At 44.6% G+C, this 20,254-nt stretch overlaps 1 protein-coding gene across 3 annotated transcripts in view; it reads right to left on the bottom strand.

Moving 5' to 3' along the window:
* Window positions 1-5,597: 5,597 nt before the first annotated feature.
* LOC121002078 (tyrosinase-like) overlaps window positions 5,598-20,254 on the bottom strand; it is a 112,693-nt gene continuing 98,036 nt past the window's right edge. For all 3 annotated transcript variants that reach the window (XM_040433376.1, XM_040433375.1, XM_040433377.1), the window contains exons 4-5: window positions 18,231-18,369; window positions 5,598-5,968 (exon numbers count right to left, since the gene is read on the bottom strand). In XM_040433376.1, coding sequence (XP_040289310.1) covers window positions 5,761-5,968; window positions 18,231-18,369 — 347 coding nt within the window. In that variant the 3' untranslated portion in view covers window positions 5,598-5,760. The remainder of the gene's footprint in view (window positions 5,969-18,230; window positions 18,370-20,254) is intronic.

Here is a 20,254-nt window from a genome sequence, read left to right as displayed (position 1 = left end):
CTATTATACCTCATACCTCACATATCAGTACACTGCTGTATATACTATATACCTGTACACACTGCATCTATTATACCTCATACCTCACATATCAGTACACTGCTGTATATACTATATATCTGTACACACTGCATCTATTATACCTCATACCTCACATATCAGTACACTGCTGTATATACTATATATCTGTACACACTGCATCTATTATACCTCATACCTCACATATCAGTACACTGCTGTATATACTATATATCTGTACATACTGCATCTATTATACCTCATACCTCACATATCAGTACACTGCTGTATATACTATATATCTGTACGCTGCATCTATTATACCTTGTACCTCACATATATAGTATATATAGCAGTGTACTGATATCTGTACACACTGCATCTATTATACCTCATACCTCACATATCAGTACACTGCTTTATATACAATATATCTGTACACACTGCATCTATTATACCATGTACCTCACATATCAGTACATTGCTGTATATATGTCACAACCAGACAGCTGAGAAGCTCTGACAGGAGCCGTCCAGAACCTCCTCCTTGAGTTTCTTTGTTTTTGTTTTCAGTTCCTCATCTCGTTAGCCTATCTAAGCTGTCATGCAGTTGGACTGATTGCTTCCCTTTAAGTTCCTCCCCATAATGCATTAGGTTGCGGCTTATACAACTTCCTGGAGTGAGTGTGCATGCTGTTTCTAGTTCCCAGTCGTCTGCAAGATAAGTGCTGTTTATGTATTTGTGATTTTCTGTTTGCTGGATCCAGGTGACCCTGTCTCCCTCCGTGTCTGTGTAGGGAGCCGGTGGTCGTGTCCCCTCAATATTGTAGGGTCTTCAGGTGTAAGATAGTCGAGGTACGTGGATATGCGCCCATCCACCTTTGGGGTGTTCGCATAGGCTGAGCAGCCAGGGAGAGTGGCAGGTCTCATGCAGGGGTCTCCCTTTTGTTCCTTAGTTGTGGATCCAGTGAGTCATAGATTATATTGTATTGTCTTGTTTCCCTGTACACCATCCGTGACATTATAAGCCGCCCAAAACCGTCTCAAGCATGGATCCGGTTTCACTTTTGGCTGAACGCCTCCAGAGTCTTTCATTGGAGGTAGCTGATCTCCGTAAGACTTTTTCTCAGTTTCAAGTGACCGGTTCAGCTTGCGTTTATAGAGTTTGTTCTGAGCCTAAGATCTCGCTCCCGGATACGTTCTCCGGGGGTAGTGAGAATTTTGTGCGTTTTAGAGAGGCTTGCAAACTCCATTTTTGCCTTCTTCCCCATTCCTCTGGTGATGAGGAACGGAGGGTGGGGATCATTATATCGCTACTCAGGGGTAACGCTCAGTCCTGGGCCTTTTCGCTGCCGGAGGGGGCACGGCCCCTCCGTTCAGTGGATGAATTCTTTTTAGCCCTGGGTCAGATATATGATGATCCGGATCGTATTGCTCTGGCTGAGTCTAGACTACGTCTGTTATGCCAGGGTAAACAATCCGCAGAGATATACTGCTCAGAGTTTCGGAGATGGGCAGCTGATACTGGTTGGAATGATGCTGCACTCCGAAGTCTATTTTGCCATGGTCTTTCAGAGGGATTGAAAGATGCATTTGCCTTTCATGAGAGGTCTTGGACTCTGCTATGTCTCAGGCCGTTCGTATTGACAGGCGTCTTAGAGAGAGAGGAGAGATCTCTCCTTCCTGTCATACTCAGTCCCGGGACAGTGCAGCGGTCTCATTCTGTGCGCAGGGGTCTCAGTCGCTGTCAGCCCCTTCTGAGCAGGAGCCCATGCAGCTGGGGTTGATTGCCTCTGACAATAGAATATTCATCCCGCATGGGAGGGTTTGTTTTTGTTGTGGAGGTATAAATCATTTGGCAAATGTTTGTCCCTCTAGGAGATTCAGGCAGTTTTCTAAGAGTAATAAAGAAACAAAAAGGAAAAAATCTTTTAAAAATGTTCCGTCTGTTACTATTGGCAGGGTTGAGGCGGAAATTGAAGGTTTTCAGTTTGCTTGTAGTTCCCGTTTTGTCCTGCCTGCTAGGGTGGCGCTAGAGAGCAAGAGCATTTTTTGTGAGATTTTTGTGGATAGTGGAGCAGCTGTCAATCTCATTGATAATCAATTTGCAATAACTCATGGTTTCCAGGTATGCACTTTGGGAAAGGATATTCCTGTTTTTGCTATTGATTCCGCTCCACTTTCTCAGAAATCATTAAAGGGCATAGTTCGCAATATCCGTTTAATTGTGAGTGATGCTCATGTTGAGGATGTGTCATGTTTCGTCCTTAGCGGTTTGCCTACTCCTCTAGTGTTGGGGCTACCCTGGCTCACTAAACATAACCCCACCATTGATTGGCAAGCGAGGCAAATAAATGGTTGGAGTGACTTTTGCAGAGAGAATTGCCTCATGACATTTGTTACTGAGGTTTCTACTAAGACTGTACCACCTTTCCTCTCTGAATTTTCGGATGTCTTCTCTGAGAGTGGAGTTCAGGATTTGCCTCCGCACAGGGAGTACGATTGCCCTATTAATCTCATCCCAGGCGCCAAGCTGCCTAAATCTCGTTTATACAATCTTTCCCAACCTGAGAGGGTCGCTATGCGTGCTTATATCTCTGAGAGTCTGAGAAAAGGACACATACGACCCTCGAAGTCACCTGTTGCCGCTGGTTTTTTCTTTGTTAAGAAAAAAGATGGTTCTTTAAGACCTTGTCTGGATTTCAGGGAGCTGAACAGTTGTAGGGTCTTCAGGTGTAAGATAGTCGAGGTACGTGGATATGCGCCCATCCACCTTTGGGGTGTTCGCATAGGCTGAGCAGCCAGGGAGAGTGGCAGGTCTCATGCAGGGGTCTCCCTTTTGTTCCTTAGTTGTGGATCCAGTGAGTCATAGATTATATTGTATTGTCTTGTTTCCCTGTACACCATCCGTGACAATATACTATATATCTGTACACACTGTATCTATTATACCTCATACCTCATATCAGTACACTGCTGTATATACTATATATCTGTACGCACTGCATCTATTATACCTCGTACCTCACATATCAGTACACTGCTGTATATACTATATACCTGTACACACTGTATCTATTATACCTCGTACCTCACATATCAGTACATTGCTGTATATACTATATATCTGTACACACTGCATCTATTATACCTTGTACCTCACATATCAGTACACTGCTGTATATACTATATATCTGTACGCACTGCATCTATTATACCTCATACCTCACATATCAGTACACTGCTGTATATACTATATATCTGTACACACTGCATCTATTATACCTCACATCAGTACACTGCTGTATATACTATATATCTGTACACACTGCATCTATTATACCTCACATATCAGTACACTGCTGTATATACTATATATCTGTACACACTACATCTATTATACCTCGTACCTCACTGTTACAAAACTGTTATTTACCCTGTTAGTCTGATTGGTAAAGGGGAGAAATGTGGCGGAACCAGCTCCGCCACTTGTGCCTGTAGAGGACTGCTTGCCCGCCTCCTGCCTCTGGATTACGGCCCTTTAAGAACCATCTGGGGACATACTGTGGAGTTACTGGATGGCCACCATTTCATGTATCAGAGGCACATGGGGAGAACAATGGATGAAGCACATGGTGAGAACAATGGATGGCAGCCATTTAAACTCACAGACACTGTTTGGACTTTTCTACACGGTGCCATCTCGCCGGTATTTGGTGCACAAAGACATCAGGCAGTAGTTTTAAACTATACAGCAGGGGACACATTATACAGTAATTATTTTTTATATAGCCTGTATATGTTCTGCGGAATCTGCATTAAACTGTATCTTCCAAACTACTGAACGGATCTGGGTGAATTTTGGATATGTGGTTCACCCAGATCCCCCGGTTCCGAGGATATACTTCGAGGATATACTAAATATTGCATGTTTTGGGGTTCCTGTGATATGTTTTATAAAACTGTATTTCTCTGCCTGTGATAATTATATTAGCCATTGTGTTCAGTAATCTTATCACAGGCAGAGAGGAGGATTTTGTGTGGGAGTGTCTGTGTTTATTGTACGGATTGATTGGTTGTATTTCAAACCCCTGTGGGCAGTACTATGTTTGTGGATTGTAAATAAAAGAGGCTGTACGCCCCAGGACAGTCTGTTCTAGCTTGACCTTCAAATCGCAGCCTCGCCTCGTTTTGTGGGGGAAAGATTATCCTAGCTGTAAAATAGCTAGTGGGATTGTTCTACATTTACAGGATCCTTCTGGATATCGAGACGAAGCGGCTCCTCTATCTCTCCCTAAACAGAGATCCAGACTATCCAAGCGGTCCAGCTTCCAGCTAGCCTGGGAGTAACCGTAACACTAACATATCAGTACACTGCTGTATATACTATATATCTGTTTACACTGCATCTATTATACCTCGTACCTCACATATCAGTACACTGCTGTATATACTATATATCTGTACACACTGCATCTATTATACCTTGTACCTCACATATCAGTACACTGCTGTATATACTATATATCTGTACACACCTCATCTATCATACCTCACATATCAGTACACTGCTGTATATACTATATATCTGTACACACTGCATCTATTATACCTCATACCTCACATATCAGTACACTGCTGTATATACTATATACCTGTACACACTGTATCTATTATACCTCGTACCTCACATGTCAGTACACTGCTGTATATACTATATATCTGTACACACTGTATCTATTATACCTTATACCTCACATATCAGTACACTGCTGTATATATTACATATCTGTACACTGCATCTATTATACCTCGTACCTCACATATCAGAACACTGCTGTATATACTATATATCTGTACACACTGTATCTATTATACCTCGTACCTCACATATCAGTACACTGCTGTATATACTATATATCTGTACACACTACATCTATTATACCTCGTACCTCACATATCAGTACACTGCTGTATATACTATATACCTGTACATACTGCATCTATTATACCTCACCTATCAGTACTCTGCTGTATATACTATATATCTGTACACACTGCATCTATTATACCTTATACCTCACATATCAGTACACTGCTGTATATACTATATACCTGTACACACTGCATCTATTCTACCTCGTACCTCACATATCAGTACTCTGCTGTATATACTCTATATCTGTACACACTGTATCTATTATACCTCGTACCTCACATATCAGTACACTTCTGTATATACTATATACCTGTACATACTGCATCTATTATACCTCACCTATCAGTACTCTGCTGTATATACTATATATCTGTACACACTGCATCTATTATACCTCGTACCTCACATATCAGTACACTGCTGTATATACTATCACTAAATCCCTATAGGTCACCCACAAAACAAATAGCCAGATTCCTAACACTCTCCCTCGCTTTAGCTGCCTGCTTCCTACCTACACATGGAGGTTAGGAAGGATCAGTATGTGGGATCCAGATTTTCCATTTGTCACTTCACATCATGTCACAATAATTGTGAGTTCTTAGGACAAGTAACATACATTGGGAATAAAGAACTCGTACACCTTGATTGTCCCCTCTTTATTAGGCATGGCGGGTGGGAATACACGACTAAGGCTTCAGCACATGGACTCTCATGGAGGACAGTGGTCTTCAGCAGTGGTCTTTGGGCTCAGAATCTGTTCCTCCGATGACTGGGAACAAGTTCATCGTAAATTCTGTGTCTCAATTAAATCTCTTCTTCCCCAGCGGCCGCTTTCTGTGGAACGGGGAATATTCATATCCAAACTCTACAGACTTGCGGATGAGATCTTTGTTCTTGTAACATGGAAGATATGGGGTAATGCAGTCATCAGGGCCATGTCCCAGCTCACTGTTCTCAGGGTAGATTTCAGGGGATCCATTGTAGGTGGAAATCCAGGTTTCAAAAATCCTGTGTACAACATAGAAGAGAACTGTGAGGCAGATTAGAAGGAAACAACTCCATCAATGCCAATGGAGCCTGTTCTGCCCAGCAGGGTTAGAAAATTATTATAGTTCATTCTGCCAGAGTCTTGGTATTTCTCAAATGGTTAGTGTGGTTATAGCGGTGGTAAGTTGTATTACACTTTGTTTTTCTGTTACAAAGACTACTGCATTGTGGGAGTGAAAAGCATCCTGGGAAAGAGAAGTCTCCAGTCACAAGGACACATCAGCAGAGCTATATTTCTACATATCTCCTTCTCAAACTCCACCATCCTTGTAAAAGCATATCTGGTGAGAGATCTATCTTTGCTTCAGGGATATTATGTTATGCAGAGCTGTTCAGTTAGTTGTAATTGTTACTCAGGAGTTGTTATTACTGTTAGATGTTAGACATGTAATCTTATGTATAGGCAGTGAATTTACCATGTGCTTCACTGTCAATGCAAATGGCATAGTACATACTATGTATACTTTATACTTATACTTGCTATTTGTATTCTTGTAGTTTTACAAAAAAAAACTGTTTTGCCAATAAACAAGTTAGACTACAAAGAGCAGTACTCTTATTTGGAAGACAGGAATGGTTTATGCTGAATGTCAGACTGCACACTGTGTGCACGTGTATGAAGACAGAACAGAGCCTGAGCACCACTTCCGGCTGCTTCTCTTATAAGAGACCAGATTGGGACCAGCCGAGGCTCAGGACTATCTAAGAGCATAACAGCAGGGTCCACAGGCCATAGAAGGTTTTCTCAGCACAATCCTCCGACATCTCATCAGTTCATTGTTGAAGGAACGACACATGATAAGAAACACAGAAAGGAGAACCATAGACAGGAGCCACCTGTAATGAACCAAGGAATTAACGGAGAAGACAATAACAGGGAGAAACAATCTTCTCATGCTGTCCACAATGCTCCACTGTCCAATACCTCAGCACCACTGTGGAATATCCTGTGAGTTTATGGTTTGTACATCGGGAGAGTAATATTGTTTATAGCATGCAGTCCCTGTTTAGTATTAATATTTATGTCATGCAGTCCATGGTGAGTATTAATATTTATGATGTACAGTCCATAGTGAGAATTAATATTTATGGCATGGAGTCCATGGTGAGTATTAATATTTATGGTGTACAGTCCATGGTGAGGAATAATGTTTATAGGGTGCAGACCAGGAGAGTATTAATGGTTATGGTGTTCAATCCCTGTTGAGTATCAATGTTTATATTGTGTAGAACCTGATGAGTATTAACGTATCTTTTATAGACCTTGCACAGTATTAATGTTTATGATGTGCAGTCCCTGGTGAATATTAATGTTTGTATTGTATAGACCCTAGTGAGTATCAATGTTTATGTTGTGTAGACCTTGCAAGGTATTAATGTTTGTGGTGTGCAGTCCCTGGTCTGTAATAATGCTTATGGTGAGTTGTCCCTCCCTGGTGAGTGTTGATGTTTATAATGTGCAGTCCCTGGAGAGTATTAATGTTTATGGTGCACAGTCCCTGGTGAGTATTAATGTTTATGATGAGTAGTACCTAAAGAGAATTAACGTTTATGGTGCGCAGTCCGTGGAGAGTATTAATGTTTATGATGTGCAGTCCCTGGTGAGTATTAATGTTTAAGATGTGCAATCCCCAGTAAGTATTAATGTTCATAGTGTGCAGTCCTTGGAGAGTATTAATGTATATGATGTGCAGTCTCTGGTGAGTATTAATGTTTATAGTGTGAAGTCCATGCTGAGTATTAAGTTTATGGTTTGAAGTCCCTGGTGAGTATTAATGTTTCTGATGAGCTGTACCTGGTGAGTATTAATGTGTATGGTGTATACACATGGAGAGTATTAATATTTATGATGTGCAGTCATTGCTGAGTATTAAAGTTAATGGTGTGCAGTCTCTGGTGAGTATTAATGTTTATGATGTGCAGTCCCTGGAGAGTATACATATTTATGATATGCAGTCTCTGGTAAGTGTTAATGTTTATCATGTACATTCCCTGCTGAGTATTAATGTTTTTGATGTGCGGTCCCTGCTGAGTATTAGTTTTTATGATGTACATTCCCTGCTGAGTATTAACTTTTATGATGTGTAGTCCCTGCTGATTATTAATGTTTCTGATGTGCAGTCCCTGGAGAGTATTAATATTTATGATGTGCAGTCATGGTAAGCATTAATATTTATGATGTGTAGTCCCTGCTGAGTATTAATGTTTATGATGTGCGGTCCCTGGAGAGTATTAATGTTTATTATGTACATTCCCTGCTGAGTATTAATTATTATGATGTGTAGTCCCTGCTGATTATTAATGTTTCTGATGTGCAGTCCCTGGAGAGTATTAATATTTATGATGTGCAGTTCATGGTGGGTGTGGCGAAACCAACCTCGCCACTGGGTTTTGGAGAGGCCTGTTTATCCGCCTCTTGCCTCAGGATTATGGCCCATACTAACTTTTAAACCCCTGAACCTATTCAAGTGAATTTTGAATAGGTTTGTCCCCAAGTTATACTGTTTAAATTTATATAAGTTATATGTATGGCCAATGTAAACTCACAAAGTTTATAATAAGTGTAACTTGTCAGCTTGGGAGGAATATGCTGGGTGTGTTTCTATTGTGACATTGTCCCATTGTGTGTTTAAATGGTGATGTCTGTCCTGTTGTCTACACATGTGTATTGGCGATCTCCCTTTGTCCTGAGAGATAATTGGATTGCTCCTCAGGTTGTCTCCGGGACAGAGAGGAGGAAACTATGATGCATTGTGGGGATATGTTGTATCTGTCCTGGGTCGCAGTCTTCCTTCTGGTCCTCTGGGGGCGTGAACGATTTGCTGCTGTACTTACATTGTATGTGTTGTAAATTACTGATTGGTTGTATTTCAAAACCCTGTGGGCAGTACTATGTTTGTTTTTTTGTGAATAAAAGAGGCTGTACTTGAAGTACAGTCAGACCACTGCTTGACCCTCAACACGGAGCCTTGTCTCGTTATTGGGGGGATCCGCTGTATGCTGTTAGAGACTGATTGCCAGGAGTGTAAGCTGATTCCTGTTCGTCTGCTAGCAGCTATTCGTGAGGTTCCAGTTTGGAGTGCTATTTTGTATCCAGTTCGGGAGTTTGGTTGTTCTGCAGTAGCTGTGCCTGTCTCTCAGAAAGGGGCTTATCGCCTAAACGGATTTTAACCCCTTGTCTGCTGAAGCGGTCCGTTAAATTGGTGGCAAGCAGCGGGATCGTTCCTACAGCCAGAAGGACAGCTACAGAAGACACCATTTCTTTGGATTTTAAAACTTAAGGGCAACGCATGTCTCAGTACAGCGACCCTAAAAGCACCAGGATGGAACCAGCAGTGGAGTACAGATACTCTGTCGAGGAATTTGACCGTATGATGTGGTTGCGGCTGAACGTCTTCGGACCCAATCCAGCTGAGAAATACGTGAAGTTCGTGAGGAGTCTAGTGTTCAAGACCCTACTATACCGGGCAGAAGGTGACGGTCAGCTGCCACGTTGGGTGGACCTCCATCGGAAGTTACAGTTGCGGGACAGAGGGAGCTCAGTCTCCTCTCCCCAGCGGCAGAGTGTCCAGCAGGGAATTGGGAGCCCAGTCTCCATTCCCCAGCGGCAGTGTGAATTGCAGGTAATTGGGAGCCCAGTCTCCATTCCCCAGCGGCAGTGTGAAGTGCAGGGAGAGGAGAGCAGCGTCCTCCCTCCCCAGCGGCAGGCTGAGTTACAGGGGGCAGAGGTAGTTGTTCCTGCCCCCCAGCAGCAGAGTGATATGCTGGGAAGGCAGTGTGAAGTGCAGGGAGAGGAGAGCAGCGTCCTCCCTCCCCAGCGGCAGGCTGAGTTACAGGGGGCAGAGGTAGTTGTTCCTGCCCCCCAGCAGCAGCATGATCTTTTGGGAATTGGGAGCCCAGTCTCCATTCCCCAGCGGCCGTATGATTTATTGGGAATTGGGAGCCCAGTCTCCATTCCCCAGCGGCCGTGTGATTTATTGGGAATTGGGAGCCCAGTCTCCATTCCCCAGCGACAGGCGGAGTTACAGGGGGCAGAGACAGTCGGTCCTGTCCCCCAGCGGCAGAGTGTCCAGCAGGGAATAGAGAGCCCAGTCTCCTTTCCTCAGCAGCAGGACACTGTATTTGGAGCGGAGACGGTCGGTCGCCCTCCCCAGTGGCTGGAAGTATGTATGGGAGAGGAGCTCGTTACCCCCTCTCCCCAGCGGCAGCTTAACACACCAGGGCGAGACAGTAACCCCCACAACAGTGCAGATGGGACCGTGGTCTCTGCACCTAAAGCACAGGGGGTAGAGACAGTCGGTCTCCCCCTCCAACAACCAGACTCTAAGCCAGGGAGCAACACAGAGACCGGGAGTACCAGCTTCCAACATAACCTTGGTGGACTCACTGGACAGAGACAGGCTACCAAATGCAACAGGTCCAGTATTGGGTTGTGGGTGGGCTGCCAGACTAACTCAGGTACCGACCGGCGTGAGGTCAGGTATCTGGTTAGTCTTCCCTGGGGGGGGGGGGGGAGATGTGTGGCGAAACCAACCTCGCCACTGGGTTTTGGAGAGGCCTGTTTATCAGCCTCTTGCCTCAGGATTATGGCCCATACTAACTTTTAAACCCCTGAACCTATTCAAGTGAATTTTGGATAGGTTTGTCCCCAAGTTATACTGTTTAAATTGATGTAAGTTATATGTATGGCCAATGTAAACTCACAAAGTTGTAACAATTTATAATAAGTGTAACTTGTCAGCTTGGAAGGAATATGCTGGGTGTGTTTCTATTGTGCCATTGTCCCATTGTGTGTTTAAATGGTGATGTCTGTCCTGTTGTCTACACATGTGTATTGGCGATCTCCCTTTGTCCTGAGAGATAATTGGATTACGCCTCAGGTTGTCTCCGGGACAGAGAGGAGGAAACCATGACGCATTGTGGGGATATGTTGTATCTGTCCTGGTCCTCTGGGGGCGTGAACGATTTGCTGCTGTACTTACATTGTATGTGTTGTAAATTACTGATTGGTTGTATTTCAAAACCCTGTGGGCAGTACTATGTTTGACTTGAAGTACAGTCAGACCACTGCTTGACCCTCAACACGGAGCCTTGTCTCGTTATTGGGGGGATCCGCTGTATGCTGTTAGAGACTGATTGCCAGGAGTGTAAGCTGATTCCTGTTCGTCTGCTAGCAGCTATTCGTGAGGTTCCAGTTTGGAGTGCTATTTTGTATCCAGTTCGGGAGTTTGGGTGTTCTGCAGTAGCTGGGCCTGTCTCTCAGAAAGGGGCATATCGCATAAACGGATTTTAACCCCTTGTCTGCTGAAACGGTCTGTTACAGTGGGCATTAATATTTATAAAAGATTAGCAAAATTAGGGTTATTCACTTGAGAAAAAAGATGACTGAGGGGAGATCTAATAGCTATGTATAAATATATCAGGGGTCATTACAAAGATCACTCCCATCATCTATTTATCCCCCAGGACTGTGACTGTAACGAGGGGACATCCTCTGCGTCTGGAGGAAAGAAGGTTTCTACACAAACATAGAAAAGTATTCTTTACTGTAAGAGCAGTGAGACTATGGACTCTTTACTGTAAGAGCAGTGAGACTGTGGACTCTTTACTGAAGGAGCAGTGAGACTATGGACTCTTTACGGTAAGAGCAGTGAGACTATGGACTCTTTACTGTAAGAGCAGTGAGACTATGGACTCTTTACTGTAAGAGCAGTGAGACTGTGGACTCTTTACTGTTAGAGCAGTGAGACTGTGGACTCTTTACTGTAAGAGCAGTGAGACTATGAACTCTCTACTGTAAGAGCAGTGAGACTATGGGCTCTTTACTGTAAGAACAATAAGACTATAGACTCTTTACTGTAAGAGCAGTGAGACTATTAACTCTCTACTGTAAGAGCAGTGAGACTATGGACTCTTTACTGTAAGAGCAGTGAGACTATGGATTCTTTGCAGTAAGAGCAGTGAGACTGTGGATTCTTTGCAGTAAGAGCAGTGAAACTATGGACTATTTACTGTAAGAGCAGTGAGACTATGGACTATTTACTGTAAGAGCAGTGAGACTATGGACTATTTACTGTAAGAGCAGTGAGACTATGGACTTTACTGTAAGAGCAGTGAGACTATGGATTTTTTTATGGTAAGAGCAGTGAGACTATGGATTTTTTATGGTAAGAGCAGTGAGACTATGGATTCTTTGCAGTAAGAGCAGTGAAACTATGGATTCTTTACTGTAAGAGCAGTGAGACTGTGGACTCTTTACTGTAAGAGCAGTGAGACTGTGGTCTCTTTACTGTAAGAGCAGTGAGATTATGGACTTTACTGTAAGAGCAGTGAGACTATGGACTCTTTACTGTAAGAACAGTGAGTCCATGGACTCTTTACGGTAAGAGCAGTGAGACTATAGACTCTATACTGTAAGAGGAGTGAGACTATGGACTCTATACTGTAAGAGGAGTGAGACTATGGATTCTATACTGTAAGAGCAGTGAGACTATGGATTCTATACTGTAAGAGCAGTGAGACTATGGACTCTATACTGTAAGAGCAGTAAGACTATGGACTCTTTACGGTAAGAGGAGTGAGACTATGGACTCTATACTGTAAGAGCAGTGAGACTATGGGCTCTTTACTCTAAGAGCAGTGAGACTATGGACTCTTTACGGTAAGAGCAGTGAGACTATGGACTCTTTACGGTAAGAGCAGTGAGACTATGGACTCTTTACTGTAAGAGCAGTGAGACTATGGACTCTTTACTGTAAGAGCAGTGAGACTATGGACTCTTTACTGTAAGAACAGTGAGACTATGGACTCTTTACTGTAAGAGCAGTGAGACTATGGACTCTTTACTGTAAGAGCAGTGAGACTATGGACTCTTTACTGTAAGAACAGTGAGTCCATGGTCTCTTTACGGTAAGAGCAGTGAGACTATGGACTCTATACTGTAAGAGGAGTGAGACTATGGATTCTATACTGTAAGAGCAGTGAGACTATGGACTCTATACTGTAAGAGCAGTGCGACTATGGACTCTTTACTGTAAGAGGAGTGAGACTATGGACTCTTTACTGTAAGAGCAGTGAGACTATGGACTCTTTACTGTAAGAGCAGTGAGACTATGGACTCTATACTGTAAGAGCAGTGAGACTATGGACTATTTACTGTAAAAGCGGTGAGACTATGGACTCTATACTGTAAGAGCAGTGAGACTATGGACTCTTTACTGTAAGAGCACTGAGACTATGGACTCTTTACTGTAAGATCAGTGAGACTATGGGCTCTTTACTGTAAGAGCAGTGAGACTATGGACTCTTTACTGTAAGAGCAGTGAGACTATGGACTCTATACGGTAAGAGCAGTGAGACTATGGACTCTTTACTGTAAGAGCAGTGAGACTATGGGCTCTTTACTGTAAGAGCAGTGAGACTATGGGCTCTTTACTGTAAGAGCAGTGAGACTATGGACTTTACTGTAAGAGCAGTGAGACTATGGACTTTACTGTAAGAGCAGTGAGACTATGGACTCTTTACTGTAAGAGCAGTGAGACTATGGACTCTATACTGTAAGAGCAGTGAGACTATGGACTTTACTGTAAGAGCAGTGAGACTATGGACTCTTTACTGTAAGAGCAGTGAGACTATGGACTCTTTACTGTAAGAGCAGTGAGACTATGGACTCTTTACTGTAAGAGCAGTGAGACTATGGACTCTTTACTGTAAGAGCAGTGAGACTATGGACTCTATACTGTAAGAGCAGTGAGACTATGGACTCTATACTGTAAGAGCAGTGAGACTATGGACTCTTTACTGTAAGAGCAGTGAGACTGTGGAACTCTGTGCCTTAGGAGGTGGTGATGGGGAATTCACCATAAGAGTTCAGGAGGAGCCTGGATGTATTTCTGGAGCGTAAGAATATTACAGGTTATAGTTACTAAAGAGGGGTCGTTGATCCAGGGACTTATACTGATGTCTAAAGTGATAAAAATTGGCTTCTCACATTTATTTATTTTTTGCCTTCCTCTGGATCAACTTTCAGGATAACAGGCTGAACTGGATGGGCGGAGGCTTTTTACACCCAGATGCCGCGATCATGTATGAATGCGGCATCTGAGGGATACAATGACGGGCGGTGGTGCTATCGCAGCTCCCTGTCATTGCACCTGCTACTTACAAAAAAAAGTTATTCGTCACAAAGCAAATTGTTTTTGTAAAATTTGGCAAATCAGCCAAATCGATCTTTTCATAAATTCGCTCATCTGTAGTTCTAACACTTCGTTTTAAAGCTGTCTGAGTGTAAGTGCTCCCTGCAGAGGATTCATGTTTATGGTGTACAGTCCCCATCCCCAGAGATTTTTACTGCTCCCTGCAGAGTATTCATGCTTATGGTGCACAGTCCCTGCTGATTATTAGTGCTCCCTGCAGAGTATTCATTTATGGTGCACAGTCCCTGGTGATTATTAGTGCTCTCTGCAGAGTATTCATGTTTATGGTGTACAGTCCCCGTCCCTGGTAATTATTAGTACTCCCTGCAGAGAATTCCTGTTTTTGGTGCACAGTCCCTGGTGATTATTACTGTTCCCTGCAGAGGATTCATGTCTTTGGTGCACCATCCCCGGAGATTATTAGTGCTCCCTACAAAGTATTCATGTTTATGGTGCCCAGTCCCCAGAGATTATTAGTGCTCCCTGCAAAGTATTCATGTTTATGGTGCACAGTCCCTGGTGATTATTAGTGCTCTCTGCAGAGTATTCATGTTTATGGTGCCCAGTCCCCAGAGAATATTAGTGCTCCCTGCAGAGGATTCATGTTGATGGTGCACAGTCCCCGGAGATTATTAGTGCCCCCTGCAGAGGATTCATGTTTATGGTCCACAGCCCCTGGTGATTATTAGTGCTAACTGCAGAGTATTTATGTTTATGTTGCACAGTCCCCATGGACTATTAGTGCTCTCTGCAGAGTATTCATGTTGATGGTGCACAGTCCCCGGAGATTATTAGTGCTCCCTGCAGAGGATTCATGTTTATGGTCCACAGCCCCTGGTGATTATTAGTGCTAACTGCAGAGTATTTATGTTTATGTTGCACAGTCCCCATGGACTATTAGTGCTCTCTGCAGAGTATTCATGTTGATGGTGCACAGTCCCCGGAGATTATTAGTGCTCCCTGCAGAGGATTCATGTTTATGGTCCACAGTCCCTGGTGATTATTAGTGCTAACTGCAGAGTATTTATGTTTATGGTGCACAGTCCCCATGGACTATTAGCGCTCCCTGCAGAGGATTCATGTTTATGGTGGACAGTCCCCAGAGATTATTAGTGCACCCTGCAGAGTATTAATTTTATGGTGCACAGTCCCTGGTGATTATTTCTGCTCCCTGCAGAGAATTCATGTTTATGGTGCACAGTCCCTGGTGATTACTTCTGCTCCCTGCAGAGAATTCATGTTTATGGTGCACAGTCCCTGGTGATTATTACTGTTCCCTGCAGAGTATTTATTTTTATGGTGCGCAGTCCCTGGTGAGTAATAGTGCTGAAAAAGGAAAGATCCAGCAGTGTATAAAATACTTCTTGGGCTTTATTTCGATATTTCGGTAGCAATACAACAAATGGGGTCCACAACCTTCTGGGCAACCGTTGACGCGTTTCGTCGACGATTAACAAGGTTGCCCAAACTTTCGCATCCCACTGTATTTATCGTCTCCCCACTGCCCAGGTTCATCTAAACTGGGGAGCTGGATCTGGTACTGTACAAGTGGGAATAATGGACAACCTCACAGCCGAAGTATTGCTGGGCAACGACCTTGGGCCCCTCACCTCAGCCTATGCTCCAACCTTAGCTGCTCATCCAGTCACCACCCGTGCTCAAACTCACACCGCAGAGAACAACCCACCGGTCGGGGAGACCCAGGTAAGACATGCTGACTCCTTGACTAAGACATTAACCATGACGACCCTAGCCTGGGATACCCCAGAAGAATTTGGGATACTAGGGCTGACCGCTCCCTCCAGAAGTATCACCTTAGGGCTGAGACAGGTCAGCTAGGTTCAGAAGGGGAAAAATATGTACAGAAACAAGACAAGCTATAGCGGGTGTCTGACATCCATCACCCTGGGGCCGCCCCTTCACTGAGGCGCCAATTGGTAGTTCCACGAAGTTCAGACAGGAGCTTCTCCGAATAGGGCATGATATTCCCTTAGCAGGACATTTGGGAATGACTCGCACCTCTCACCAGCACTTCTTTTGGCTGGGTCTCTCCACAGATGTGCGACATTATTGCCGGACCTGCGATGTTTGCCATCGGGTTGGGAAAAGGGGGGATCATTCCAAGGCGAAGCTGCTATCCATGCCCATCATAGAAGAGCCCTTCAGCCGGATAGCAGTCGACCTGATAGGGCCCCTCAAACAGCCTAGTCCATCCGGTAAATGATTTATCCTCCTATTGGATAATTACTACATGGGCGATTATCTTTCAGTTGGCAACAAGTTATTTAACCCCAACTGGTGCAATGAGTTGCTTCTCATTTCTTAACAACCATGTCGAAAGACTCATCTTGTGGTCGTGGCAAAGATGTTAGTCTGTTTGAGAAGGGTCAAATCATTGGCATGCATCAAGCAGAGAAATCATCTAGGGAGATTGCAGAAACTACTAAAATTGGGTTAAGAACTGTCCAACGGATTATTAAAAACTGGAGGATAGTGGGGACCCATCGTATTCAAGGAAGAAATGAAAATCATCGTATTGAGAATCTTTGGGATGTGCGGGAGAAGGCTTTGCGCAGCGATCAGACTCTACCATCATCAATGCAAGATCTTGGTGAAAAATGAATGCAACACAGGATGGAAATAAATCTTGTGACATTGCAGAAGCTTATCGAAACAATGCCACAGTGAATGCGTTCCGTAATCATAGCTAAAGGCGGTTCAACAAAATATTTTTGGTGGCGATTTTTTTTTGGCACACTCCTTGCCATGTTCTAATGCTCATAGTGCACATGGTGCACGGGTACTAATCCTCATGGGGTTCAATCCCCAAAGCGTACTTATGCTGTTGGGGCACAATTCCTTCGGAGTACTAATGTTCAGGGCACAATTTCTGCCAACTACAAATGCTCATGGGGCACAATATCTGTCAAGTACTAATGTTCCTAAAGCTCAATCCCCACTGAGTACCAATGTCCAGCAGGGCACAATCCTCACTGGGTACTAATTCTTATGGAGCACAAATCCCACCAAGTACTAATGTCCGGAGCACAATTCCCGCCATGTTCTAATGTTTATGGGGCACAATCCCCTCCAAGTACTAATGCTCCTGAGGCACAGTCCCCGCCGAGTACAAATATCCAGGGCACAATCCCCGTTGAGGAACTAATATTCCTGGAACACAATCCTCGCTGTGTATTATTACCCAGAGCACAATCCCGATGATTACTAATGTTCATGGGACACAATCCCTGCTGAGTACCTATGACCAGGGCACAATCCCCGCCTAGTACTAATGTCCAGGGCACAATCCCCGCCTAGTACTAATGTCCAGGGCTCAAATCCCGCCGAGAACTATTGTTCATAGTGTCCATGTACTAACACATACATAGTGTATAGTGCCGAGTTCCTGAGTATTTGTCTTAATGGTATTTTTTTAGTGTGAAGAATCAGGTGAGTATTTTATTACTTAAATCTCTGCTAAGTATTACTGATTTATAATTCCTAGTAAGTATATGTGGATACTGTGCATTTGCATTTAAAGGGGTTTTTCTGCAGTTCAGTATTAATGATCACCTGTCCTCTGGATAAGTCATCAATGTCTGATCAGTCCAAATCCCAGCGCTTTGCGGATCTGCTGTTCAAAGAGGCCACGGCCCTCCAGTGAGTGCCGTGGCCTCTTCCTAGACCAGAGACAGCACATTCATTGGTCATGTGGCCCATTTGCAGCTCAGTTCCATTCTAGGGAATAAGCCAAGGCTGCAGTACCAAGGACAGCTGATAATTCATGTTTTGCACTGTGGTTGGTAGGTTGTGAGGAGGCTGCAGCCTCTTCAAACAGCTGATCAGCGGAGATGCCGAGTACTGGAACCCCACCGGTTAGATATCAATCTCCCAGAAACCCCTTATAGACTGTGAAGTTCATGGTATTAGTACTCGTGGCGCACAGTCCCAGGGAGGATTCGTCTTCATTTTCCATTTCTTCCCTTTAAGAGAAGTTCATGAAAAGGTGATAAAGTCACGACACTCACTTGTCGATGAACCCGTGATGCAGGATGAAAATGGGGTCATTGCTGGAGATAGAGATCTGCGACATGGTGCCCCCGAGATAGATGTGGACCAGGTTATGTATGCTCCTCCTCAGGGTGATCCCATCTGGGGCCAAAAAACCTGGAAAGAGGAGAATGGAAGAATAGGACATAAATTATAACATTGGGTTGATGGGTATTAGATGGAGAGATAGATATGAGAGAGTTGAGATAGAGAGATATGGCATGGATGGAAAATGATGGACGGGGTGCACTGTATGGTTGGTGTATGGATGGGGCGCACTGAATGGATAGTGTATGGACGGGGCACAGTATATGGTTTGATGGTACATGGAAAGGACATACTGTAAGGTTGGTGTATGGACGGGGCGCACTGTAGGGTGAGTGTATGGACGGGGCGGACTGTATGGATGGTGCGCACTGTATGGTTGGTGTATGGATGGGGCGCACTGAATGGATAGTCTATGGACGGGGCACAGTATATGGTTTGATGGTACATGGAAAGGACATACTGTAAGGTTGGTGTATGGACGGGGCGCACTGTAGGGTGAGTGTATGGATGGGGCGGATTGTATGGTTGGTGTATGGATGGTGCGCACTGTATGGTTGGTGTGTGGACGGGGCGCACTGTATGGTTGGTGTGTGGACGGGGCGCACTGAATGGATAGTGTATGGACGGGGCACAGTATATGGTTTGATGGTACATGGAAAGGACATACTGTAAGGTTGGTGTATGGACGGGGCGCACTGTAGGGTGGGTGTATGGACGGGGCGCACTGTAGGGTGAGTGTATGGACGGGGCGGACTGTATGGATGGTGCGCACTGTATGGTTGGTGTATGGACGGGGCGCACTGTATGGTTGGTGTATGGATGGGGCGCACTGAATGGATAGTGTATGGACGGGGCACAGTATATGGTTTGATGGTACATGGAAAGGACATACTGTAAGGTTGGTGTATGGATGGGGCGCACTGTAGGGTGAGTGTATGGATGGGGCGCACTGTATGGTTGGTGTATGGATGGGGCGCACTGAATGGATAGTGTATGGACGGGGCACAGTATATGGTTTGATGGTACATGGGAAGGACATACTGTAAGGTTGGTGTATGGATGGGGCGCACTGTAGGGTGAGTGTATGGATGGGGCGCACTGTATGGTTGGTGTATGGATGGGGCGCACTGAATGGATAGTCTATGGACGGGGCACAGTATATGGTTTGATGGTACATGGAAAGGACATACTGTAAGGTTGGTGTATGGACGGGGCGCACTGTAGGGTGAGTGTATGGATGGGGCGGATTGTATGGTTGGTGTATGGATGGTGCACACTGTATGGTTGGTGTGTGGACGGGGCGCACTGTATGGTTGGTGTATTGATGGGGCGCACTGAATGGATAGTGTATGGACGGGGCACAGTATATGGTTTGATGGTACATGGAAAGGACATACTGTAAGGTTGGTGTATGGACGGGGCGCACTGTAGGGTGAGTGTATGGACGGGGCGGACTGTATGGATGGTGCGCACTGTATGGTTGGTGTGTGGACGGGGCGCACTGTATGGTTGGTGTATGGATGGGGCGCACTGAATGGATAGTGTATGGACGGGGCACAGTATATGGTTTGATGGTACATGGAAAGGACATACTGTAAGGTTGGTGTATGGACGGGGCGCACTGTAGGGTGAGTGTATGGATGGTGCGCACTGTATGGTTGGTGTATGGATGGTGCGCACTGTATGGTTGGTGTGTGGACGGGGCGCACTGTATGGTTGGTGTATGGACGGGGCGCACTGTAGGGTGAGTGTATGGATGGTGCGCACTGTATGGTTGGTGTATGGACGGTGCGCACTGTATGGTTGGTGTATGGACTGGGCGCACTGTATGGTTGGTGTGTGGATGGGGCGCACTGAATGGATAGTGTATGGACGGGGCACAGTGTATGGTTTGATGGTATATCGAATGGACATACTGTATGGTTGGTGTATGGACGGGGCGCACTGTATGGAT

Source organism: Bufo bufo, chromosome 5, assembly GCF_905171765.1.
Source record: "Bufo bufo chromosome 5, aBufBuf1.1, whole genome shotgun sequence".
NCBI classification, from domain to species: domain Eukaryota; kingdom Metazoa; phylum Chordata; class Amphibia; order Anura; family Bufonidae; genus Bufo; species Bufo bufo.
The sequence above is the reverse complement of the archived record's forward strand: the minus strand, read 5'-3'. Positions and strand labels throughout refer to the sequence as shown.